General features: G+C 41.5%; 2 protein-coding genes across 4 annotated transcripts in view; one reads left to right on the forward strand and one right to left on the reverse strand.

The window, feature by feature from the left end:
• Positions 1-450: 450 nt before the first annotated feature.
• rad23aa (RAD23 homolog A, nucleotide excision repair protein a) lies at positions 451-7,983 on the forward strand. The gene is made up of 9 exons (XM_029508319.1): positions 451-674; positions 1,544-1,705; positions 1,884-2,098; positions 2,864-2,907; positions 3,682-3,809; positions 5,004-5,091; positions 6,208-6,338; positions 7,432-7,593; positions 7,714-7,983. Exons 1-9 carry the CDS (start codon positions 609-611, stop codon positions 7,825-7,827), a joined length of 1,110 nt encoding a protein of 369 aa, XP_029364179.1. The 5' UTR covers positions 451-608; the 3' UTR covers positions 7,828-7,983.
• Positions 7,984-12,129: 4,146 nt separating this feature from the next.
• The window catches only part of nfixb (nuclear factor I/Xb), a 133,966-nt gene continuing 118,441 nt past the window's right edge, over positions 12,130-27,654 (reverse strand). For 2 of the 3 annotated variants that reach the window (XM_029508306.1, XM_029508307.1), the window contains 3 exons: positions 25,761-25,936; positions 21,773-21,864; positions 12,130-17,977 (listed from right to left, as the gene is read on the reverse strand). In XM_029508306.1, coding sequence (XP_029364166.1) covers positions 21,793-21,864; positions 25,761-25,936 — 248 coding nt within the window. In that variant the 3' untranslated portion in view covers positions 12,130-17,977; positions 21,773-21,792. Of the gene's footprint in view, positions 17,978-21,772; positions 21,865-23,779; positions 23,928-25,760; positions 25,937-27,654 lie in introns of all 3 variants that reach the window. The other variant, XM_029508305.1, reaches the window with a different exon arrangement.

Here is a 27,654-nt window from a genome sequence, read left to right on the forward strand (position 1 = left end):
TGGCACACAAACACACACAAAGATGTGGCACATGTTCCAATACCCACATTGACCTCAGGCCTGGATGGTCTGGGCCCCCAGAAATGTCTCTAAGAATGCGTTTAGGGAAACCGTCGTTTATTTAGGTTTATTACTGTCGTTAGTTTTAACGAATTTGCGAAAAGTTCGTTTGAATGCAGAATGTATAAAGTCAATCTAAAAAAAAAAACCAAACCCTCAAATGTTAATGCCATATCTAAGGTTGACTATAGATTTTATTTTGGATACGCCTGGAATTTTTGACCAGAGGTGTTCATGTAACGTAAACATGACTGTGCATGGCTGCTTAGTGGCAATTAAAAATTGAATTCGTAAACACGTAAATGAAATATTTTGTGTCATAGTCGCGTCGCACAGCGCGAGATCTCGTGGCTTCCAGCGGAGCTTCTCCTGCCGCACCACCAACTTGTCACCAAAGATGGCGATTTGCTGAGTGCTCATGGATACACACATTTATCGGCTAGTTGCTATCTTACCTGGAACGCCAACTCCCAAAAGAAATTAATTGCTTCGCGACCAACTATCTCTCCATTTGAAGCACATCTGACGCAACGTCAGCCACCGCTACGATGCAGATCACGCTTAAAACACTGCAGCAGCAGACTATTCAGATTGAAATAGACCCCGAACAAACGGTGAGTGGCTGTTAGCTAACTTTAGCTAGCAGTACTAGCTGCGGACCAAGGTTTTAACTTACGGATACACCCTACAGCTTTGTTTGCTTTCTCGAACGAGAGAACAGTTTATGTGGCGTCTACTGAATGGTTTCAAGTAATTTAACGCATAATAAAAGACCCAACCGCATCAAACTGGGCGGTAAACATACCGACAACACACTAACTAGCAAACGTTAGCCTGATAGCTAGCTGAACAGGTTGTTAATAAAGTCATCGCGACGAGGCTGCGAACGAATTTCTCGCCTTTCCTTGTTTGTTTCGAGATTACTTTGCTCTTGTTGCTCCTCGGCGATATCTCATGTGATCTCCCGTGTGATGCTGTAACTTCTATGCTCAACTCAAGGTGCCTAGTCAGCTATGGTTGCTATTGCTAATACCACCGATTAGCCTTGTTGGTAACGTACTAAAAAGCTGGCTAAGTTGGTTAGCATGCTCGCATCTTTGTCATGCAGGTGATGAGGCCAACATGACCTGAACATCAGATTGTGTTGCTAAAGATACCATCGGCTACACATGTCATTTTACACTTGAATTAATAATAAGCACCGTCATGCTGTGTGAGAAGTGATCGAAACCACTGTGTATGCAGTCAGCAAACTTCAAGTCTGCCAATGAGTGAACTTATGAATGGCTCATGCAGATGATTTTTTTTTTAAATATAATATATTATTCATAGAATATTGAGAACTGAAGTTAGAGATCAAAGGGATGAATTAAAAACTTCCATCTTGCTGAGAACAGGGATATTTGAATAAAGCATCAAAAGACCTTTATGATGTGATTGCATGTCAGTGATTCTGAACTATCATTCCTGTCTTTGTCACTAGGTGAAGGCTTTGAAAGAGAAGATAGAAGCAGAAAGAGGCAAAGACAACTTTCCCGTATCTGGGCAGAAGCTGATATATGCTGGGAAAATCTTGCAAGATGACACACCTATTAAGGAGTACAAAATTGATGAGAAGAATTTTGTTGTAGTGATGGTCTCCAAGGTGAGATTTTTTTTTTTTATATAATGGCTTTTATGGAGTTGTCTTTTAACTGTAATTTCTGAGATGAGCTGTTTTTAGTACTTGGAGGTTATGTCCTATAGTTTTTCTCTGTCTGATTTGAAAAGTTAGCTGTTCCACTGTTCTAACCTAACAGCACTTTCTTTTGAACTGGCTAAAGGCTAAGCCCGCAGCTGCCGCCTCTCCCCCATTCTCAGAAGCACCCAAACCCCCTGTACAGGACTCTGGCTCTACATCTACAGCTGTCCCAGCAACAACCCCAGCCCCGGCCCCAGCCCCAGCCCCAGTTCCAGCCCCGACAGCTGTCCCCGTTCCCCCAGAGGAGGTCAAAGAAGAGCCGAGTGCTGCAGCCACAGAACCACAACAACCAGCCAGGTAGATGGGACAATTTCTAATGTTTAAAGCTGCTATGCTAACCTGATCTTTTGACTAGTTGAGAGTTTAAAAAAAGAGATAACCTAAAGCTCTTCCAATAATTCCTTTTAGAAATTGTTGAAGTGAACATGAATTACATTTGCATATATGACAGTTTTGAGGCTGATTAAGTTCACATGGTAATTAAAATTTTCATCTTTGGCTGCTTGAAATCCACGTTTTTTTTTAATTTGATTCAAATAATTTTATTCATCCCAAAGAGGCATTTATATTAGTGTCACTGTTAAATGTCTCGTTACTGTACCCAGTTGGACCCCAAATAGTTGAGAGCAGAATTACTGCTACTCATTTATTGATTTCTGCCTTTACTGCAAATCCAAAGTAGAGTGATCTGATAGTGATTTTTGCAATCACATTTTGATAATTGAATTATATAAATTCTTTCCCAACTTATTTAACATCATTCATATCTTTAAGACTCAAGACTCAAGTGAGCGTGAGCATAAGTGGTTTGGAATCGATTATATAATTCTTTGATCTCTAAGAACACTTACCTTTTGACCCCAAGGTTCTCTTTGCCTGTATATAAATTATACATATTATATATTATACATTTACACATGGTGCAGTATAAAAATATATATTTGATTTTGATTAAAAAAAAATCGTGCTTCATGAATATTATTTTATTACTGTGTTCCTCATCATGGAGTCACAGAAAGGTTGTGTGCCTTATTTTCCTCTTTACCTTTTTATGTTTTGTAGCTCTAGTGGCGGGAGCCAGGGCTTGGATGCTTCCTCAGCACTGGGTATGTAATGGATGGGTCTATGCCAGACTTACATCATACACAAGTAACTGGAGCCTGTGCACCTCTAAGAGTCTCAGGGAACTAGTTTGGGCATTTCTTCACTGTTGTTAAATGTGAATGGGTAGATTTTAAGAAAATTGAATTCAGACAGTTCAGTTAATATCACAGTGGCACTTTTGTTGTATAAATCCCAGGTTATAGTTGCTGCGGCAGAAACTGTTACAGCTGTGAGTTGGGGACTTTACAGGCTGCAGTGTAATTCACACCATTTCTATATTTAGGTTATGACAAAAGTAATCTGTCCCTTATTGTGTTGCCACAGACAGTAATAGGGATTCCCATTAGGTCCAGTCACAGATTGTGTAGATAGTCTGAAAGCATAAAAAAGGGTGTTATTTAGCTATGTACGCCTATATTGTAGTATGTTGTTTATGTGCCATCCAAAGTTAATTGTTGGTGCAATATTTTTTATCTGTCATTGGGCTGTCTATTAAAACTATTGTGTAGTTTTACTGTAAAATAAATCCTGAAACAACGTAAAATAAAGATTTCTAGGAGTGTAATATAATGAGGTAACAGCCCAGAGTAAGTGTTTTAAAATTATAATTATTGTAATTCAACCCAAAAGGTGAATTTAATATTAAATTCCTCTATTAGGTTTGGAATGTTTTTAGCAAATTGGATTTTACTTTTGAAAAGATTTTGTACTTTTGGGATGAAAAGTTTAAAGTTATAGTTTGTAACGTGACCATCTGTGTTTGTGTGGTTTTTCAGTGACCGGGGCGGAGTATGAGGCGATGCTGACAGAGATCATGTCCATGGGATACGAAAGGGAGAGAGTGGTGGCTGCGCTTAGGGCCAGTTTCAACAACCCCCACAGAGCTGTAGAATACCTTCTGACTGTACGTCACCCCACACACAGAAATTATTTTTACCAAACGCAGCGCCATCCTCTCAGCAATTCTGTCTGAAATGTGCACACAGGTCTGCCTGCTAGATGAGTAAAGGATTAATTTATGGTATTATTGTTTTTACATGAGCAGGAGTTAATGTCAGAACTCCTCAGTCCACAACCAGGCACAGTCGCTCCTCTTTATGCTCTTCAACATGCTCTTCAAAATTTAAAGATGGCAATAAAGCTGTAGCAAAGCCAGATATTACTGTAACCACTGATTATTGTGATTATTGGGCTTACAAAGAGTTAAGTATCATCTATAAATAAGTGATTATTGACCCTAGTTATTATTATTATTATTATTATTATGAATAATAATAATAATGAATTACTATTATGAATAATAATAATAATAATAATAATAATAATAATAATAATAATAATAATAATAATAATAAATATAGTTCAATTTCACTCTCCAGCAACTTCCTCAAAGTTTGTCATTGAGTACAAATTATGTCTGTACCGAATGACCATCATATAACCAACGAAAAAGTCCTCCAGAGGAATGTGAAACCAATACAGAAATGTATAAGTGTGTGTGTGGTTACAACTGTTGCACACAGTGGAGAGGTCACATCTTTGAGTAGACTGCTAAACTAAAAAACATGATGACCGTGGCATTAATTAGTATTAGCCACTGGCTTTTTCCATATATTGTAGTGTTATTAATCAGTGGTGACGCATGTCGCACACAGTTCTCATATGAGCACACTGGCAAAAGAAGGGAAAAGAATGTTGAGAGAGGAAAATGGTGTGGACCAAACAGTACAAACACTTAATAAACATTACAAAGTACAGCAATGTGGTTGTGTAGTTTAATCAACAGTGGTTAAAGTGTAAGACTAAGCATTGTAACCCCCAAGAATGCTAGTTTAGTGTCAAGTAAAATTGGCACTGTATGTGTGTGTGTGTGGTGTTTTATATTTTGAAGATACTGAAGGACTTATGAGGAAATTTTCCTTAACTTTTGACAGTAGCTTCCTTTATTAAATCAAATAAAACATGGAAGTTGTAAATAAATGTTTTGAAGTCTATTCTAAGTTTTCTTATTCAGTTGGAGCCATCAAAACATCAGTTATTAGTTTCTGTGCCCCAACGCATGTGTGCGTGACTGATAATTGTACTTCTCTCTCTCCAGGGTATCCCCAGTAGCCCAGTTCAGGAGAGTAATCCACCAGCGCAGGTGCCTGCGTCTGGTCCCACAGAAGCCCCGTCTCTAGCAGAGGGTGAGGTGTACAGCCCAACTGAATCCAGAAATACCTGCAGTCAAGCTTTATGTGTCTCTGTCCACTGTGTAGAAAGTAAATAAAAGTGTCAGGGGTGTGTTAACAATGGTGGGTCTAAAAATTACTCCAGCTAGTACCCATGAGCACCAGACGGTAACATAAACTATCTCGGACAGTTTCAGGACACGTAAATTCACATCAGGCTACAGCTGGTACCAGACTTTGCACTTTTTCAGATAAATACAATAAATAAGTGTCACTGCCTCACTGGTGGGGGGAGTGATTCATGATATGACTCATTGGGCACTGAATGTTTCTCTACCATGGGCATGAATAAATAGTTGTTAGAGCCATCAGATGTTGCCAGCCCTGCACCCATGTTGAAATTCCATCACTCTGTTACACATGTCTCCAAAAGAGCATCTTGATTAATGAGCTGCAGTGATCATGTGATGTGTTTTTCAGTCAGTTGGGGGGAAAAAAAAAAAGGACCAATGGGACCAAATATTTGATGGTCTTGGTTTGAATATAATAATTTTCTATTTTTACTGGAATATTTACCTTTTCTCTGTAAGTTACCAAGTAATTTGTTGATTAAAAGAGAATATAATTGGCTAATCCTTTCTGGTCCTCACTTCTGAAATGGAGAACTTATATGAATTATTTCATTGTCTACAAGTACTGGCAGTCTGAGCAATGCCTAGCTAAACTTAGCATAGTCCAGTGCAACAGTACTCGTGATGGCTACAATATTCAGACTTTAGTGATTGTGTTTCTGCCGTTTCTGTTAAATCTGCTGAGAATACATTTGTCTTAATTTTGTGTTACATCTACTTAGCCTGCCGGCCAGTGGAGTGTCCAGGAACTGCATGGTTTTGCTTGGAGATATGAGTATGTGTGAACCAGGCAGCCTTGCTAAGAATGTGCTTACACAAAACACGGGTTTTGTATATGTTGGCAACAGTGAACATTGTGTCCTTTTAGACAGAGTATAAATGCTGTATAGCCCACACCATAGTTCTTATGATTAGTGTTAAATGGTAGAAGAGTTTCTGTGAATGATGAACCCAAAACATTTCGCTGTCTTGCTCAAAGTGATTAACTCTGTGTCACCAGGAGAAAACCCACTTGCATTCCTGCGGACCCAACCCCAGTTTCTGCACATGAGACAGGCCATCCAGCAGAATCCTGCTCTGCTACCAGCTCTTCTCCAGCAACTAGGCAGGGAGAACCCTCAGCTTCTACAGGTGACACACTCACAGACTCACAACCCTGAGATATTTCAAGTCAGGCCCATGAGAGATACCCTCACAATTCTTCAGATTGAAGTGGACCATGTTGTGCCACCGCTTTGAAAATACTTTGTTAATCTGTGCCTCTGTTAGACTAATAGTCTAAGACATAAGGTTATTTAACTCTTGAAATGATAAGAGCTCCTTCTAAGTAAGAGCTGTCACACCTACAGTTCTGGCTGCATATACATACAAAGAGATCCTTGTGGTCAAGATGGTGTTGCCTTATATATATGAAGTACTGGGAAGAAATGCTGTTCAACTTGTCTGAGAAAAAATGTTGCCAGGTTGGTGGTGGACTCCAGACGCTCTCAGAACTGTTTGGGGAGGTTGAAGTTTTTGTCACCGGCAATGGTCCTGGTTTTCCCGCCAGGTGGCTCTAGTCCCAACCTTATTCATGTACCTTTGAAACTTGGGGTTTGTTGAACCATCAAAAACACACAGTTTTAAAGACATGTATGGGTCAATGACCTATACATTTTAAATCTAAAATAATATTTCTCACTCCAGTGGCCATGACATCTGGTGCTGGTGCTGTAAACATCCAGCTTACGGTGGATGAATAGGAGCATGTTTGTCCTGCTTTAGGAACATACTCGAGATCACTGATCAAAACCTTTCAAGAAGATCCTCAATAAATGAACTGATGGACACGATGGCTGGGATGAACGAAGGTCCAGGCCTTAATGGCGAATATAGAAAAAGAGTCAGTCCAGCTGGGGGTTTGGCCTGTTTGCAGCCAAATGGCATTTTGTCTTCTTATATTTCCGCAGTCACTCTGTCAATAGCTGATTGAAGTCTCCTTTCTTTGGGAGAGCTCTTGCTTGTAGAGTGTCGTCAGACAATTGGTGTGCAGTCATATCTGCAGCCTCTCCAATGCTATTAAAACCTCCGTCTCAGTCCATTAACGTTCAAGTCAGTAGGAAGATGATTAAATATTATATATTAGGGCATTTCCTTATTTCAATAAATGGCTGTTATTGCTAGAGTTTTTGTATCATGCCTCAGTTCACCTTGACACTCTTCCTCATTTGTCTTTCTTCCTCAGCAAATCAGTCAGCATCAGGAGCTGTTTATCCAGATGTTGAACGAGCCAGTGGGAGAGGGGGGAGATGTGCCAGAGGTTGGAGAGATGGGTGCAGCAGGGGAGGAGGGTGCACCTGTCAACTATATCCAGGTTACACCTCAGGAGAAGGAAGCCATTGAAAGGGTGAGTGATAAATTAAGACTAAATATAATTGCACATTATTAAATTTCAAATGAAGACTTGCAGATCATTAAATCCCTCTATCCTGCCCTCCCCCGCTGCTCCCCATCTGTCACTGCACAGTTAAAAGCATTGGGTTTCCCTGAGGCTCTGGTGATCCAGGCCTACTTCGCCTGTGAGAAGAATGAGAACCTGGCAGCCAACTTTCTCCTCAACCAGGGATTGGATGATGACTGAACACAGATCACTGCCTTCCTGCTCCTCCCTCCTACCCCTCCCCTCTTCGGCTCAGCATAAAGACTGCATCCCCACCCCAGCCCTGAATTTTACTGTACAGCTACCAACCTCAGCTCTACCCAACAGGAGGGAGAGGGGAGAGCCAGCAGGGGGTGAGGGTGGGGATGGGGACGGGGTGGGCAGTGGGATGGGAAGGGGAAAACGGGGTGGCTTAGGTTTATGGTGGGGTTACATGCTTAAAGTACACAAAGTGGAGGCAGGAAGGTCAGACTTGGATTATCAAAGGTCATGGGTGAAAAAGTGGAAGAATTATAAAATCCACGTGAATTCCAATGGAATGTGTGGGGTTTGTCTAGGGGAGATCTATAATTTGATTTTAGACGTGCTTTGTGAACATTAGGGAGGGGGTGGGGGGTGCAACAGGGCCGAAGGGTTTGCAACATGAGTGTGTCCGTCTGTCTGTCCGTCCGTCCGTCTGCCTGCCTGCCTGTCTGTCTGTCTGTCTGTCTGTCTGTCTGCCTGCGTGCGTGTGTGTGTCTGTGTGTCTGTCTGTGTGTGTGTGCGTGCACGCGTGCGAGAGAGAGAGGGGGTACATGTCTGTGTGCCTGTACTGGTGGATGCGACATAGTTAAGCAGAAAAATAATCAAATTGCAAGTTTGTTAATGCTGTAGCTGGATTGTATGGAAGCAAATTCTCCTCACTGCATTTCCACAACATTATCAGTGTGTGTAACTGCTTGTGTGTACCTCTAAGCCTACGTCCAAGAGTGAAACTGACAGAGACGCACTGGACCTTTCTGCTCTCTGTATGTGTCTGACATGATGTTGCCGGGGGGGGGGGGGGGGGGGGACTAAACTGACAAATAAGTAACTGGTTTTTCTGTTGACTTTGTACAACCTCTCATCTCTTCTGACATGGTGGCTGCTCAAACCACAGCCAATCAGCCCCTGCAAATGCCTTTGGCCCGTGCCTGCCTTTTAGGTTACTCAAATGTGGAACTATTCTGTTTTTGCTCATTAGTTGTGGTGTAATTAAGACTGGCCAGAAAAAAAATCCAACATCAGAGTTTCAAGATTCTGATCTTCATTTTTAAAATCTTCCGTAATGATTTTTAAAAAAAACAGTGGAGAAACCTCAGCAGAAACTGGCCTTTAAAGTTAAACATTTCAATTTTAACTTATGATAGATGAAAAGACTGCAGCTAAAATGCTTTGAAATTTAAGGAGGCGGGTTTTTTTTGTGCGCTCTCCTTATTATACGGAAAACATTGTCTTCCGCTTGTTTATCAAAAGGGGCCCTTTAATTCTCAGCAGCCCACACCGTTAACTGTGAGGCTGTCTGTGGGAGACATGTTACTTTACCCGCTAAACTACACAACCAAAATGATGCAAATCTTTGTGTACTGCTTGATGAGGAGTAAAGCATCTGCATGTGGTTTTAAAGAGTGTCACTTGTTTCATCTGGACCATGCGATGACTTCCTCTCTCTTCTTTTAGTCCACTCTTAGCTGGCCCTTGGATATTTCTACCTTCACATACGGGGCTCCCATGTCTAGAACTGACTCTTTCCTGTCGTGCTTTGTTGCTTTCAAACAGCTTAAGTCAAACAAATGGGAACCAAATCTATCTACAATTTCATTTGGGATAAATAAATACATCAGCCACAACATTACAAATCAGTTCCTGGTTTAATTGTTGTTGCTCTGGTCTATACTGTCGTCATCATCTCTCTAACTTTGAAGTAAATCACAGTGGCAAATTTAAACCATTTGATTGAATCTGAGTTCTATCAAAACTTAGATCAAACTATAAATAAATGAAAATGACAGAAATAACCTCCATGTGATCGTCTACATTTTCTGGCATCAAGTGCACTTCCAGAAGTCAAAGTGGCCAGGGAAGTTAAACTTGTGTGAAGGTTTTATTTGAAGCAGGCCCGTTTATCTTGTGAGCCAAACAGTTCAGATCCAATAACTGCTAGGCCAGAAATTCTGTGCCAAGTGGCTGAAAAATTCAAATCTGTCAAATAACAAAAAGATGATGCACACAACAGCAAAATACACAAAAAATGGCCATAAAGAAAACTTCTACTAAGAAACACAATGATCACAAGAGAAAACATTTAACTCATTTATCTAATGTTCTGCCTCCAGCCCTGACACTGGTGTATCTTCAGCTTTAACAGGGGCAACTCATGCCAGCCAAATTACACATGATTGAGGTGAAATGAAGCATATTGAGGTTCAAACACACAGCTAATGTGAAAATGCTTGTGAGGAGCAGGTTTAAGCCATCACACTACGTGCAGATGGGCTGATGTACACTACAGGTTACTGTATTATGACGCTTATTAAGGAAACTGCTGGCCTGGTGTTTGTGTGTGAGATGGCAGTGTGTGGAAACTGGCTACAAAAGGTTTCAGCTTATTGTGGGTGCAGAACAAACAACTGTAACAAACGCACTGTCCCCAGGATGATTCTGTGTGTGTGAAAGCAGTTTTCACTGACAACTGTACGACAGCATGGACATGATCTTAAACTATGCTGTGCTACATTAAATATCAGCAGTCCTTCGGGCCTTTGACTCTTTTTGTCTCTTTAGCAACAACATCTCAGTCTGTTCACAGCAGCTTTTCTAGGACTCACCTGGTCAGTATGAGCTCTTTAACGGTTCAGTCTCAGTACGTCTGTTAAGATAAACTGCATTCAAAGTCAGTGACCATCAAATATAATTTCCAGTTTACCAACATATGTCTTTGATTATTAGGCTGCAGATCCATTGAAAGGCTTAATAAAATGAATGTGAGCACACAAACGGTGAAATGTATCATTTATCAGTTTACCATCTGACTTTCCAACTATGAACACGTCTGTTTAGCCATTAAATCTTAACATTTTTGGTAAACTGTGTTTAAATGAATCTTGACTACCATCTTACATGAACCCCCAAAACAAACAAATGTTGACAGGAATTAATATACAAAAAGAATATTTTTAAGGTTTAAATTTAAAAAATGTCATTATACCTATCCATAGCTGTTCTTGTGGTTGTTTACCCCTATTTGCTAAACAAGTTAACAAGTTTAAGGTCCTTTTGTAAGGTAAGTGTTAACGGATGTTTGGCTGTAGTGAGATGAGCACCGAACTTCATTCCTTTACATGCCAAGAGCTGTCGCCTGTGATAGACAGTAAGCCTGCTGCAGTTAGTAGGCTAACCAGCTACCAATGACCCATCGCATCACTTCCTCACTGCACTTCTACTCAGCAGCAGAGAAAACTATTGGCCCCTTCACTGACTATTTGGCTGCTGAATGGCTAAATGCTCATTTGCTTGTTGCTGAATCAGTGTACCTTCAGTCTAGTCAGCACCAAAAACCCAAACACTCACCTGAAAGAGGGTAAACAAAAACCATCAGAGCTGAGGATAACTAATGGTAATTTGACTCATTCTTAGGAGAAAATATTACATTTATTCACTCAAGTACTGAAATACAATTGGACAGTGGAGTTACTTGAGTGTTTACATTTTATTCTTTTATGTCACCATCAAAGAGAAATGTTGTCATGCTTACCTTTTTGAATACTTCTGAGCCCTCGCATTTGTTGTGACTCCTTGAAGGATCTCCTCCCACAGTGTGGAGAGGTGAAAGTATCGAGTCAAATAATGATATATGTAATAATGTGATGATGCCTTCAATGGCACAGTAATAACCACAGCTGACAGGCAGGTTACAGTCAAGAACATCCTTTTATTCAATCAAGTAAAGGTGTTGCTCTTTTCAAACTGTTTTTTATTATTATTATGGAAAAGAAACTGTAATTAACACATGCATTTCACCATGGGCTCTGGGAAGTGTGTCTGAGGGTTGGGTGCTGCTCTAAGGGGAGGATGAGGAGGAGGGGGGAGCACTCGTGGTGGGAGGGGTTATAGGACAGAGATGAGGGGATTGGCCGGCCAGTGGCCTCAGTCTACACTTTGCTAAACACGGCCCAGCGTCCTACAAAACGTGTTAAAAACCAAGGAAAATTTAAAAAAGAAAATGGCGGACGGTCCTGCCACAGGGTCCGACTGGGCTCTTTGAACAGTGCAGGGCAGGTACTACTGACCCCCTTCCTCCACAAACCACACACACTCACACACTCACAGACACACACTCACACACACCCTGCTCCATGCAGCCTGTTCCTCTCCAATATGGCTTCTCATCTGTGGCGCTTTAACTTGTCAAGGCTAGATTGATAATACTGCTGCTGGTTTCATTTGCTTGATAAAGAAAAATTCAAAGTTGCATATATTTAATGATTTATATTTGTTTTGTGTTTTTTTTTTTTTTCAGGACAAAGAAATAAAAAATAAAATAAAGTGAAATCCACGATCACTCGAGTTTGCTGGTGGAAATTCAAGGTGCTTTAACTTTAAGTCACCAAAGTCTAGTCGCTTTCCAGCTTTTGGAACCATATCACTTTGGTCAGTGGTGGTGAATCAATAGAGCGTTTCTAAACAAAACGTAACATTTCTAGTGATTGTGCTAAATCTGAGCCTCTCAGTCCCTGTGCTGTGGAACCAGTCCGTTTAATAAGGTGCTTTGAGTTATTTTTCAGTTTCCTTTTTTCCCGCTTTTTTCTTTTTTTTTTTTTTAAATAGCTGGTCTCATTCAACCACAAAAAGGTGCATAACTGAAGGTCTCGATGCAGCGTTTTAAAGCTGCCTAAGATATGCAGTAACAATGATAAAAAGTAATCAAAAAGCAAATCCAAATTCAATTATAACAAAAAAATAAATAGATAGAAACAAGGATTACAAACAAACTTGCCTATACTAGCAGTCCTACTGGTCATCTCCCTCACAAAGTCCAAAACCAAAAAGGTCCCATGAGCCCTTTCACCCCTCCACCTGGGGTCATGTGTCTGTCTGCCCTTTAAGCAGCCCCTGTCCTCAGCACAGCCCAGAGCCCCGTGGTGTAACTTGTTCACTTACATTAGCTGTTGAATGGAGAAGCTGAAGAAGATGGGTATGGTAATACAATGTGAAGCGTACAGACAAGAATAACATGTGAGCTAACTGCATTCTGCTCAGACAAAAAAATCTTTGCGTATTCTTTTTTTTTTTTTTTTTTGGACTTTTTTTTTTTTTTACCCCGCCGTTCAGAGAAAGGGAGAAAGGAGAAAAGGAGGGAGGGGAGGAAGGAGAAGGTTACGCAGCTACAGACTACTCCAGTGTCCAAGATAGACAGAAGACAAGATACAGAGGAAGAGAAGCAAGACAGAAAATATCTTTTTTTTTTTTTTTTGTCTTTTTTCAGCTTTTCTTAATTATTCAACAATAAAAAGAGGAACTAAATCACACCAATTTTCCTTTAGTACTATGTATACTGCTTTAAAAAGCTCGAAGAAGAGGAAGAGAAAGATATAGAAGTATGAAGGAGGGGACTTTTTTTCTTTTGAGATGGGCACTCAGGATTACAAGATGGAATCTGTGAACAAAAGGCACTTTTTAGGGACAACCTTTAAGATGCTCTGAGTCTATAACACTACATCACCAAACAAATATTTATAATCATTTACAGTGGGAAATGGGGATTTGGAGCAGGGGGGATGGTTTTGGGGGGGGGGGGGGGGGGGGGTTGGAGAAAGGGGGGGTGGGGCTCACATCCTCACTGAACTGATGACAGCATCCCTCTGAGGTCGCTAATTCCCTCTTGCTCAACCAACCAGACATTGACACCAAATAATGTTAACAAGAAAACAAATCTCTCCAGACATCATCACTCAAGATTTTTGTTGTTTTGTTTTTCTTAGAAAGGGGAATCCATACATGTGCATCTCCCAGATTGGGGAAGATCTTGTCTTTGTCCCACATTAGGTTCAATTGTGTCGGAAACAAGATGATACAGTCTGGAAAATGTTGGGTTTTTTTTTTCCACACGACTGTTCCTCTGCTGTGGTGTAAAGGTTGGGGGGGAAAAATGCCTTTTGTCACAACAACCTTTTCGTACAATGAACCCCTCCCCCCTCGGTAAATACAAAAAGAGAAATAGAATAATGCATGTTTTCCTAAAATTTGCTTTTATGATAACACTTAATTTTTCGTTTATTATTATTTATGTATAATAGAGATTGAATGTACTTTATTCTTTACGAAAGCACCAGTTTTCATAATGATATATATTTTATGAGTTGCAAAATTGTTCCTTCAGCCCTCCCACATTTTGAAAACAAACCATTAGAAATGAAAATTTTTCTTAAAAAAAGCGATAAAAGAAAAAAACAAAACAAACAAAAGGAAAATTAAAAACAGTTTCCTCAAACTTACTTACAAAGACTGGGATTTTTTTTCTTGCTGCCCTCATATTTAGAGTCCTAGAGCACGTGGACTTGAAAAACAAAGGAAAAAAGAAAACAACAAAAAAAGTAGAGGGTTTTCCCTCTTTTCTCGTGACACCCTCAAACATTTTGCTAACAAACAAACACAATTCCTCTACCAAGGCATTGCACATGGCTCAATCAACATACATCATTTAGTTTCAAGAACAATACTTCCCATCAAAACAAGAAAGAAAACAACAAAACCTAATCTGTTCTTTTTTTCTTTTAAATCCTCAACTACATTTTCATCACTGTCTATGTATCTATTGTGTTTGCCATGGATTTCTTTTTCTGTCATTTAATGTGAGTGTGGGCAAGAGACTGGTACTTTAGCTCAAATCAGCAGTTTTTGAGATGCATCCTATGACTGTGCGATGTACGCCATGCTTCAAAAAATAACTAGACTGCCACAGAGCTTATCTTGCAAATAAAAAAAATGTATATATCTATAAATATATATGTGTATTATATATAAAGATGCTTGCAATTATCTAGTGAGCTGTCACTGTTTTTTTTCTCCTCTCCTGACATAAATTTTTCACCCTTCACTATAGCTTATATGTGAGAAAAAGAACCTGAATTCATGTTTGACAAATTGCATAATGGGAATACAGAGGCACTTCCATAGATTAGAAAAGAAATCACCTTAGCCATCATTAACGTCTTACTCAGCGGAGCTAGTTCTCTCTACGAAGCTGATGAGATGGTTGCCAGTCGTTGGCCAACTATGTTGTGTTTCCCTGCAGTGAAGAACATGGCCAGGCAGTCCAGTTATTTTGTGAGGTTGGATGGATGATTTGAATTCCACTTTTAACAGGAAATAACTGAATCAGTCTGAATGTGTGTGGGCTAATGAGAGAAAATGATTAAAAGCATAAAGGCCTCCTCAGATTGTCTATATTTAAGACTTCCCTTTGAATTCAGTTGGGCACTGGGGACGTGAGTGGACTTTAAAGTCTGTGTGTTCAAGAAGTGGGGATCTGTGCTCTACAGGTGTATTTCCATCCCAGTAACACATCCACTGATTTGGACTAAGTGGTGGTCAGTCTACTGGATTTCTTGGGAAAAAAGAAAGTCATAAGGTTGGCTGGTATGATTGTTTTAGAGCAGTTTTGATCATCAGGGGCTCATTGATTCACAATCGCTATGGGGGGAGTGCTGGTGTATGTGTGTGTTGTGTTGGGGGGGATTACCATAGCAACCCATATCCTTTTACCTAACCCTGTGCACCTAAAAAATTGGGCACATGTGTGATCATCCTACTGAAAACCCTCTCTGAAACAGCCAGATATGTCACATATTCATTTTGCTCCACAGTGTGGCTCCCTGTGCTCTTGGAGCAGCGGCCCGTCTGGGAGTGTAAACAACAGGGTAAACTTTAGGGAGACAGAAAGAAGAGCTACTCTCTCTTTTAATCTGGGTCCCGTCTTCAGCAACCTTCCCTCTTCGATTCTGGGTTTCTATCACTCTCATTTGACCATCAGCAGTCAGCAGCTGTGCCTGGGTTAAAATGGTAGATGCAGCTGACTTTCAGCTTTTCCTTGACCTGTATGGTTCAGCAGGTAGGTTTCCCAGAAAAATAGGCTTCCTGTGATTGTCAAAACTCTCACTGTGTGGTCCTGCAGCACAGTATGCAGCAAATGGGTTCATCTGGCACGGAGAACAAATGTACCGCGATAAAGAAAGTTTGGCAAAGTGGAACACACACACATTCATTTGCTTTTTGAGAGTTAGATGTGAAGATACAACTCTGGTGCCTGAACGGTAAATATGAGGCTACCACCATTTGTAGCTTAGCTCAGCATTATCAGTGGAAACGGAAAAGGGAACAGCTTCCTTCCCGCTGATGGGAACGAGACGTCAGCTGGCTGGGCGATGTGGTGGCCAGTGAAATAGATCACGTCCCTAGTGGATTATTTCGGAACGTAAACGCTGTATTGTGGCTGATTATTTGCCATTGCAACAACTGATAAAATAATTGCTGCTTTGATAATGTGACATCCTGGATTGTGTACACAGCACTTTGTCAGAGTGGTTGATCTGTTAAAAGCCGAGGTGTAAAAACACGATTGGACTCTTTTAGAAGGGTTAAAACAGATTATTTCTTCCCAACCACAACCAAATGACCAATTTTTTGCTTTTAACATTCAGATTTTTGTTTGGATTAAACAAAGGGATGCTGGTTTTTTTGGGGTTTTTTTTTTTTTATAACTGTGGACAGAGCAAAGCCTGCTGGTGCTCGCTTCATTTACCATACACACACAACAATAATATCATCACTGTGTAGCTCTGAATAACAAAGTGAATAAGTGGATTTTCCAAAATGTCAGCGCTTTCCTTGAAGTTTTCGCAACTACTATTTGATCTGGGTTAGCTAACCACCCTGTCTATGCCGCTTCAAAGTCCCACTTCTTACTGTTTTTCTCTATAAGGTGCTGTCATTCAAATATAAAACAATTATAAAATAGTACAAATCCAAAAGGAATAAATTCAAATAAGAGAACACACAAGAGAACAAAATCATTCATCTACATTACAAGAGGGCAAAAAGGGGAATCAATAGCTGCTGTCTATCGTCATGGAAACTGTCAGTAATGATGTACACACACTGATCTTCAGCGTGCGTGTTGGTTTGGATGTCTAATCAAATAGGTTAAGTTCACTGGGCTTCACTGTATGTGCGTATGAAATGAAAATATGATCACACAACACCACCACCTATAAATACTAGGATCTAAAAGGTGAAACTGGGCATCTGTGTGCGTGTGCGTGTGCGTATTTGTGTTTTCAATTGTGCATACATGCTGTGGTCATGGCACAGATTGTGGTGTGTGTGTCTGTGTGCTGCGGGGGAAATGTGAGAATGGAAGCGGAGGCCAATGATTTGTCGAACTAAAAAATGGGGGTTGAGGACACGTGAAGGCTTCTTGTACCTTGATTTTTCCTCTTTAAAACTCTTGGTAGGCAAGTCTGGCTTACCTCCCATGCCTTGTAGGTAAATAGTGCACATCGTTAAGATTAGTGTTAATTGATTCAGCTTGTAGTGCAACCCTTAATCAAGAAATGTTTTGGCGTGATCTCTCTCTAGTAAGTAGTAGGGTAAAAAGGGGGCTTTATAGAGTCAATGGTCATTTGGAGAGAGAGAAACATTGGTCAATTTGATTTTGTTTTGGGTGATGACAGACATTACAGGAGCATGGACCGCAGCTTTCAGTGGAGAGCTAATCGTGTCTTTGCTTTGATCACGTTGTGGATTCATGGTGGGTGTATCTTGGTAGGTTAAACGTTTCATCTGGAGAATCTGATTCTGTTGGACAGTTGATTTTCTTTGCCATTCATTACGCAATGCTTCCTCACGAAGTTGGAGAAGTTGACCACTTTTTCATCCTCAGGTTCCTCCTGCTTTGCTGCTGTGTTGTGCTGGTTCGGTGTTTTTTCAGGAGAGATGCCTGCTTGGTGCTGTTTGTCCTCTTACTCCTTCTCTATCCTGGAATCCTCTTGTCCATCCATTCATCTTTCCATCTATCCATCTCTGCCTAAAACGGGTCCTCCCTCTGACTGGGTTAATGAGTCCAGAGTTCCTCTAAAAGTGTCATGCTGCTGAAATTTCCTTGCTTGGTTATATTTTGTATCAGGTGAGACATACTGTCAGGGTCGGTGGGTGGGTTGGTTGCTTGGATGACAATTATTATCCTGTGGGTTGTTTCTCTGTTTTTCTATTTCCGATTGTAAAGAAAGAATTCTAGTTGCTGGTTCATACACAGATCTTGTCAGAGGAACCAAGACTGAAAGAGAAAAAGAGGGAAGGGATAATATCACATGAATGTCAAAACCAGAAAGATTTGGTGGACAAGGTAACAAAAACATCTGGTTGATTGGGACTTTTAAAGATGTGACTGAGGGTTGGAGTAAAGATGACCCTCATTAAACTCTCATTACTACAAAAGATGAACAACTGTGTTGAAAAACAAACACAAAATAAAAGCCTCTGGGTATAAAGCATCTTAACGTAAACTCCCAAGCCAGTGAAGACTCTCGGTTGTCCAAGTCATTGTATTTATCTTTCAACTGTTTCTCCTCAGGCATCTCAGTTAAGATCAGTCATCTTGAAGTACTTCAAGTTCACTTTCTTTTTGGAATCTCTATGTCTAAGAGATACAACTCAAAAGCAAGATGTATTCTTGAGAAAGAATTTAGTTTCCAGCTGCAACAACATCATCATTCATCTATTAAAACATATGTGGCCCAAAGAAGTGGAATATGTTACAAACGCAAACTAGTGAAACTGTTGAACTGAAAGGTAAAATGGCCCTGATCTCTCCTCCCCCTAGAGTTCTGGTTAAAGATGGTTGGAACATCACATGCATCCATTTGCATGTCAAGCACACAAACCAGACTATCTTCCCTATGTTTTGTTTTCAAAAGTTTGCAGAAGTTCTTTTTTTATTGGCAGATTTCAGGTATTTCCAGTCATGTTTAAAGAACAAAGACCTACAGCTCAAACCTCCAAGTGCCAACCTCCAGTGCCAGACACAGCAAAGCAGTCCCTCAGTATCTCAGAACCAGCAGGTCTTAGAGGCGGCAGGGAGCTATTACCTTGGCCTTCATTTTGCATTTCCAAAGAGCTCTCCTTTGGTTTTATCTGTCCACAGTTAATAATTCCTGAACAACCTTGCCTCATTTATCACTGTTTTTCCCAGCTCTCAGCTTGCCCTTTTCTGCTTGTCTTTCAGTAGTGGTGTCCTTTTTGTCCCTTTTACTGGTAAGTGTGAAACGGCCACTTCACACTGCCTCAGGTCAGCCCGAATCTCTTTACATGTTTTGCCTGTTAATTTACAAGTTCCCTTCTTGTTTCCTTGTCTTGGAAGGACCTTGATGGTTTTATTACTGTGTAACTTATTGATTGATAGCGAAATATTGAATCTCGGATTTCCAGGCATTTTATTCACCTCTTAGCCTTTGGAAGAGTCACATATTTTGATTAATTCATTTCTGATGTTCTCCAACAGCTCTCTTGTCTTGGCCAATATAAAAAAGAAACTGGAAACAATCAGCCCATTTTCATGAAATAAAACCATCATTCATCAGTTAATTCTGAACAAATCTGAGTTCAGCAAACTGGTGCCAGGGAATGTGTCCCAGTCACACTTTGTGTCTTTTGTTTAGCATCCTTGGCCTATGAAAAATAGTTTCCTTTTGTATTTATTTCTGAAAATATTCTGAATCATATTCTTCATTCTCAGGGTGCTAATGCTTTAGTCACAACAGTAGGCCTACATACAGTGAGGAGTCATGTGGCACTTTACGATCCATTCAGCTCATATCTGGAGTGATGTACAATATGTCTTGAATTTGGCCAAGCAGTGAATGGCTACTCAATGGCCAAGCAGCAGCAGGGGGGTGGCAGTCTGACGCTCTGTGCTACTTGTGCCATCTTCACGTTGGGTTTCTCCCACTCAGCATGAGCAGGGAGCAGGGCTGGGTCACCGTCGCTGTTGTTGGCTACCCTGCTTGGCCTGCAGGGTCTGGCACAGTGGGCCGGTGCGCCAACATTCTAGAAGTCAAGCCTTGGAAACTACTCTGAGCCTCCAGGGAAGGAGCCTTTTGTTTAGTTTGACTCTAACAGGTCGCATGAATGCCCGCCTTCTGCCTCCTGCCCTTCTCAGCTACCCTACTCCCCTGGGCACTGTCCCAGCAGGCCCAGGGCATTGTAACTTCTCCCGTCTTAGTTACTCTCTCTCCTTCCACACACACACAATCATCTATCTCCTGTGAACACTCCCCCTGAATCCTTGGCAGCAGACAGTGACCACCCTCTTTTCTTTCCTGCCCCCCCTACCACCACTATTGCCCCTTCTTGAGCAACCCCTTCTCAAATTCAAGATCAACTGGCTATGACATCATGTCTGGTTGCCGGGGGTAACCAGACGGCCAGGACGTGACTTCTATAAGGCCTGAAACTCTGACACTTTGCTCCCTCCATTTTTTGTCCTTCCCTGTCCTGTTGGTATCTACTTTCTGCTCGTTGCTGGATGCGGTAATCACCATCCACCACTGGAGGGCACATGGAGCCCACTATTGTCGGTGTGAGTGGTTGGACAGCCGATAACCAGATCCTCACTTCTGACATGCTATGCTTTGTAATTTATCACTTTTTACTGACTCATTACACTTGCAGTCTGTTATTTTGACAGGAACACGCAAAAAACAACTGGTGTTGTGTATTTGGAAAAGTAAAACCGTACCTCAGATATTATCCACTGAATGAGTATAATGATTTTTTGAGAAAAACACATCACGATACACACCATGGCAAAAACTTTGTAGAAGGCCCTGCATAGCCCCCACCCTCAGAAACCTTGTCCTAATAAAGGAAAATCTTACTCCCATAGTATACAATAATGTTTCAGACAATAAGAACTTTGTGGTAACTCTTTGGGGAACATTTCCTGTTTCGAAATGATGATACTTCCATGCAGAGAGCTAGTGGAGAAACCGTTTTCCCAGTTTGGTGTGGAGGGGAGAAGAACAGCTGGAAACTAGGTTTTAGTGGCTGAAATCAGCAGTGCCCAACTTGACTATAATGCGAATGTCAGGTGAATGGGAGCAAATCTCTACAGCCAGCTGCAGAAATTCCATGAGTGGAAAAGTGATGCCCATAGGTTTGGCATGGTGTGTTCAGCAATCCCTTATTGCATACTTTTTAACATGTAGGGTGGAAAATTTACCAGGCTGGACAAAGAAAGAAGTCCGAGTTGGTAGGTTATATAGAGTTAAGTTTCTTAACTCACAATGTGGGCATTATAAAGAAAAAAAACTGACAGGGGTAATGGCGAGGAAAAGGAGATAAAGGGAAAGCAAAAAAGGGGAATAAAGAGTGTAGTATAATGAGAGCAGGGGCAGAAAAGATCAGGAATGGGGGAAAGGGAAAGGGAGGAAAAGTGAGAGAATGGAGGGCAGAGAAACAAGGGAGGGGATCAGTAGAGTAGTTTCAGATGGATTCCATGTGTCGAGCAGCAGAGCTGAGCTGGCTCCAGGCGGGTGTGGTTGGTCACTAATGAGAAAAGTACTGGTGGTAATGGAGGAGACACATGAACAAGCACAGAGCAACGAAGGGAAAGAAGTGAACAAAGTACAAGACAGAGAAAATGAATCAGGAGGAGGAAGGAGAGCAGAGTAGGACAAAGCTAAAAAGAATTAGAAAATGGAGTGGGAGGTGTGGGGTGGGTTGGCAAGAAGAGTGGAAGGAAAGGTAGCAAGGAGAGGGAATGAAAAAGGCGGTGAGGGAGAAAGCCTGCTGTCTGAAGGGTAGGCTCCATATGTGCCAAATAAACAGTTGAGTACATATGGTAAACCACACACGTGCAGTAAAATACAGATCTACAAATGCATACGGTGGGATGGTGTGAGAAGAGAGGTGGAGGAAACCCAGCAGCAGGTTTCAGGGAGTGAGGGAATAAGAAATGATTTGGCGTACATCCACACAGTTAATAAGTTTCCTGAGCTTGACCGGTAATCGCAAGTTTCCTCCTCTCGCTTTTCAGACTGAGACAAACTGTCAGCATTTTGCCATCTCCTACCTGTGTCTGCTGCGGGATGTTCAGAAAGTTGTTGTCCCGTGATCCGATGCCGACAAACCTGTTGGGAGCTGTGGCGCCTGGCGTGGAGTATGCTACAGAAACAGAGGAAGAACAAAACACACATCAGTGCAACACAGAAATCACTATTGGAACTTCCTGCTGCATCTTAAATGAAGGAAAAGACAAATTGCAGAATACCCTTATTCACTTGCTAAAACAAGAATAAAAGGCAGGAACCACTCTTGTGTCTAAATATAAAGCTAACAACCTGCTGGTAGCTTAGCTCAAAGGTAGGCTAGATCTGTCTCACAGTAACAAAACCCATTTACTGGCACCTCTGAAACTCATTAATTACCATGCTGTATTTCATTACAAGAATCCCAAATCTAAAATGACAAGTCTCTCGGAAGTGACTACATCTGGCCAAGTAATAGTCTTGATACAATAATAGCGCATAAAACCACTTTACTTTTGGACGTTTCGATTTTTGCACAAATGAAACAAACGTAACCTTTTAGTTTGCGAGCATTAGCGGGGCTGATCGGCAGCCTTTCTTTCCTTTGGAAAAAGCCAGGCCAGATGGTTCACCCTGTTTTAATCGCTAAGCTAGCTGGCTGCAGGCAATAGCATCATGTTTACTGCACAGACACGAGAGTGATATGAATCTTTTCATTAAACGTGAACAAGTGTGGTCCTGAAAATGTCAAACTATCTTCCTCCACGTTTCGTAGCATAGAGGAAACCTACCGTATCAGGGCATTAAAAATGTAAATACATTTAGAGTTATTTAAGTATAAAGTCAAGCTGTATCCAGGTCATCAAAACTCCACTGAGAAGTTTGCCAAAATGTGGTAAGCAAACTTAGATCTCCCTGAATGATTAAGTGGTGTTGATATACTCAGTTGGAAGTGATTGAGCACACCAGTTTCCTGACATTGATTATCAGTCAGGGACATTTAAGACCCACTTGCATCAAAGTCTCTGACAAATTTAGGGCAGTTTGAGGCACCCTACGGACTCCATAATTTGAATCTCACTGAGGGATTCAGGATGCAGTGTGCACACTTGTGCATGTGTGAGTCTGTTTGTGTGGCGCAAAGGGAGAAAGGATGAGAAGAGAGACAGGGAGAGAGAGAGAGAAGGGAGATTTCTGTGTGTGGACATATAAAATATACATCCATGTGTTTCTAAGAACTGGAATAACATACATAAGACATAGAAGACTTTGAGACGCTGACTGGGGGGTAAAACGAAAACACTACATTTGAAGGAAAGCTAAAAACAAAAAAGTGCTCCATCCAGTGCCCCTCCTATCACAGGTGAGGAAAACAGACATGTTGTGAGAAAGCCCCACGGGTGGACTGATGTCACTCCATCACCTTAAATACACACCCTATTCTACCTTACACCAAGCAAAAGAAAATCCCACCAAGAAGATCAGATCAACCAAAAACAGCTACGAATGAAATCATTCCACCAATGTCACAATTTGTACTCAAATGTTTTGGAGTCCATATTACCTAACTGCCCTAAATTTGTGCCCCTTCACAAGTCAGAATCAATTAATAAGAAAGTCTTCATAAGTTTTTCCACAAGATTTGCTGAGGAGTCCACCAGGAGAAGAAAGGAGGATTTAGAGGGATAAGAACTGGGGCAGTGATGCACCTTCCATTCCCGACAAAGCAGAATGGGCTCAGTTAGCCACTCAAACTGAGGGGGCCTTATGCAGAACCCTGATGAGCAACACTGAAGTCCACCATGATAGATATTTCTCACCAGACCTTTGGTGGCCTTGATTTACTCTACTGAGCTCCACAGTGTATTCTGTGCTGGCTTCCATAGCCCTCCATGGGATTAAGGGAGGTGAGATGTTGGATACACAGGAACAATGATGGCATAAAGTTGGAGGAAGAACAATGGCAGGGGTCGTTTCTCTGGAGAGGGTTGGGGTTTTCAATTTTTTGTTGCTGGTTTGGTTTTGAGAACGGTCTCTGCGGGGTCACTTACACGGAGATGCGGGCGAGGAGAGTCCGCCGTCAGGGGGCGTGCTGTTGGGTTTAGAGTCGGGCATAGGGAGGGGCACTGGGCGGGCCACTGGGGGAGGTGGAGGCAGCAAGAAGGAGCCTGGCATTTTGCTCTGGCCGCTCCCGTTTGGCTGCAGACAACACAAATAGGGTCAGGAGGGCGACATGCGACAATCCGCAGACACGGAATGAAAAAGAGGACGTAGCTCAGGAGGCCGAGTCCAAAAAAATATCCATGACGAGGGAGGCGATGGTGGAAGGAGGGAGAGGAGGTGGTGGGAAACAACAACCAAAGGAATGATGTATGTGGACGGCATCTTTTATGAAGGTGTGAAAATAATAATCACCACAGGGATTGATAGGAATGGGAGCTGGAGCTGGAGGTGAGAGGTTCCACCAGATTGGTCCGTGGTGAGTGGAGGAGGTGTGGAGGAAGGAAGTGAGCAAATTATTGACTGGGTTCATCCAGAAGATGACAAGAAATCAAAACCATGGGAAAATACTTGTCTACACAAGCACAACACCACCAACGATACCAGCACCAAACAACCAAACTCCAAACTAAAATCGTTACAGCTAGAGATGAAGACAGAAACAAGATGACACAACACAGGACGGGAATGCTTGACTGAAGTGTGCTGTGACTGATTCACTCTCGTGCTGATGGTTGCAACTTCTGAGGGGTTGGGTGGAGCAAAAGAAAAAATACAAAGGGGAGGAAGGGGAACGTCAAGGTCTGAAACAGCAAACGGCAAAATGACAGACAAGACAATACACGCATTTGTAGACCAGTGGCATAAACCAATGTCTAGTGTGTTCACTTGTGTTGCACCTGCGATGCTGTAGGGGCAAAATGCTCTATTCGGTTGTGAATTACAATGCCATTCATACAAATATATAACATTGTACTGTAAATCAATGCAAAATAATGCCTTCAACATGACTTTAATTTTGTTCTGTGATTTTTCTAAAATGTGCACATTGATGGGAGCAAAAACAGGCCATAATAATTTACAAGCAAGTTAATACCTATTTATTAAACCAAATGACTACTGAATATTTAATTTTGAGCTTTTCAAGCCATCTTCAGGTGGTTTGAATACCCACTTTCCACTTACATATTATGTATTTATATATCCCACATGCGGCTATTAAAAAAAACCCAAAACTATTCAGGTTGCTAATTTTTTATGTGTCTTTAAATTACATTTGTGCAATCATTTTGTTCAAACTTGAACATCAGACTTCACTGTACTGCCAGATTACATCAGCTCACATGAAAAGACAGCTGTTTCCTACCTGAAAACATTGGAAGCCACATAAAATCCAATCCAATCCATGCTCTTCAAAGCATAATGACTCATTCTGTTAATTCATTCATTCATTCATTCATTCATCATCTACCGCTTATCCGTTTCCCGGTTGCGGGGGGTGCTGGAGCCAATCCCGGCTCACACTGGGTGAGGGCGGGGTCACCCTGGACAGGTCAACAGTCCATCACAGGGCCAACACACAGAGACCAACAACCACTCACACTCAGACCTACGGACAATTTAGAGTCACTAATTCACCAAAACATGCAGGCCTGGGTGTCAAACCTGCGACCTGCTTGTTGTGGATCAACAGAGCTAACCACTATGCTGTTGTGCTGCCCTACTGTTAATTCAGTAGCATTTAAAATTCAAGATTAAACAAATAGTAATGAGAGTAAATGTTACATTTAACAGCTAGATAAAAGGTTACCTACAAAAATGCGTAATTATTATGGCCTTTCTGTGGCTCCCGACAAACACACCCCTTAACTAACTAGCTATTTATTTATTTGTTTTATAACTGCTACACTCCTCATAAGCTGCATTGTTTTAAAAATCCTACCACTGAAACCATTGAAGGTGCAGGCTAGTTTCTATATAAATGACACATTTTTCAGGTTATAGTGTTCCACCCCTGGCTGCCGGGCTTACCTGTCCAGCGGTCTGCCCCGAGCCATCAGCACAGACAAACTGAACGAATTCCTTCAGGGGGTCCTGTCCAGGGTGGTGGTGGTAGCGGATGGTTGGGTGGGTGAAATAGGGGCTAGACTGCTGGATGATGGAGGGAGATGGGAAGTGCAGGGCCGAGGCTGAAGCACGGGGACTCCCTGTGAACAGACACACTTGTATTAGAGAGAGACGTGAGGAGAACGATGTAGAGAGCGAGGCGAGGCCATGACACGTTGAAAGTGAATTCCAACTCATTCTTACAGATGGAAGACACAGACAAAGTCATTAATTATGATAGCACAATTATCACATCATCACAACTGGAGACAATCAAAGTTCATGTTTGGTTTGAAAATGTTTTGCATGAAAGGAATGTTGTTTGTCCAAGAAAAGCTGATTTCAAGTGAATAGCTATTATGGGCATTGCTCATAATGTTTTATGATCACTTCTGTTAATCTACACAGCTTTATGCAGGACGTTTACACGCACATGTGCATACTTACAGAGACTCCATAACAGTTAAAGTCAGCACCATTCAGACTTATACAGACAAACAGTACACAGACCTGAATGTGCACAAATTCAAGAGATGCAAGTTTTGAAATTAGAGCCAAAGAGCTTGTAAAAAGACAAAGCACAAAGCGATCATTGAGTACTGTCTTAAATTAGCTTGTCTTAATGCCTGCATGCCAGTGTGCTGCTTTGAGGGTGTGATTCATTGGCGCTATAGCAGTTTGGCATTCAGATGGTGAAGCTGTTTTTTATCTGACACATTTTGTTTCCATGACAGAACTAATGTGTACATGCACATTGTATGATTAAGTTGATGCTTTTCTGTTAATTAGCTCTGCAACCTTCCTGACAGGTGTGTGTTTGTGTGAGTGCATGTGTGTGCGCGTGCTCACACGGCAATACTGTAGAGAAGACCAGACCTGAAGTATTGGAACAATTACACACTTTTAAGGTTATGTGATCCAGCAATTTGAACTAAAGTAATGGATACTTCACTGCAGTGCCAAGTCTCACCTTTAATTTCAGTAGGTTTACATCAATATTAACAGAACGTTGCGGGAGATATAGCCCTAATATTAAAGCATAAACCCTGGTGAACAAAAGCTGTCCAAATGCTGCATGTGTGAGGTGTTTGAGGAGTGGGGAGCAGTTGGTTGAGCCAGGCCACCAAACACAAAGCCCTCTCTGTCAGACCTATATCCATTACTAAATCTTCTTGATTTGTATTAGAGGCCTGTTCTCCTTTTAGATGTGCCAGTTTGACACCCCCCCTCCCATGTAGGCCCCCAGTTGCCCACAATGGTCTTTGGTACTTGTATCTTATACATTGTGTGTGAGTGTACTTCATGAGAGTGCCAACCCCATTGCATTACCCCCCATACAGGGGCCTGTGCCTCTGAGCCCTACTATACCTCAGTCCCATGCCAGGCTGCCTGCTCCCCGGTGGAGCTGTCTTCCTGCCTCTATAGTTCCCATCTAATCCCATTAGTAGCTGGGTGAAGGCCAAAGGGTATGGGGGTGGGTGGTATGGGATACGGTGAGGTGGGGGGTGGGTGACAGGATCAGTGGCAGCCTTTACACCCCATACAGCTCTGTCAGAGGAACTTAAGAGCAACTCGCTCTGGATACAGACGTCTTCATTTTCCCTGCTTGTGCTTGAGTGTTATTAAACATTTTTGCGTATTTAGGAAAAAAAAAAAAAAAAAGGAGTGTGTGTGGGGAGATATATATATATATATATATATATATATATACATATACATACACACACACACACACATATATATATATATATATATACACATATACATATACACACACACACACACACATATATATATATAAATATAGCAAAGCAATACT

The sequence above is a fragment of the Echeneis naucrates genome, chromosome 8 (assembly GCF_900963305.1).
Source record: "Echeneis naucrates chromosome 8, fEcheNa1.1, whole genome shotgun sequence".
NCBI classification, from domain to species: domain Eukaryota; kingdom Metazoa; phylum Chordata; class Actinopteri; order Carangiformes; family Echeneidae; genus Echeneis; species Echeneis naucrates.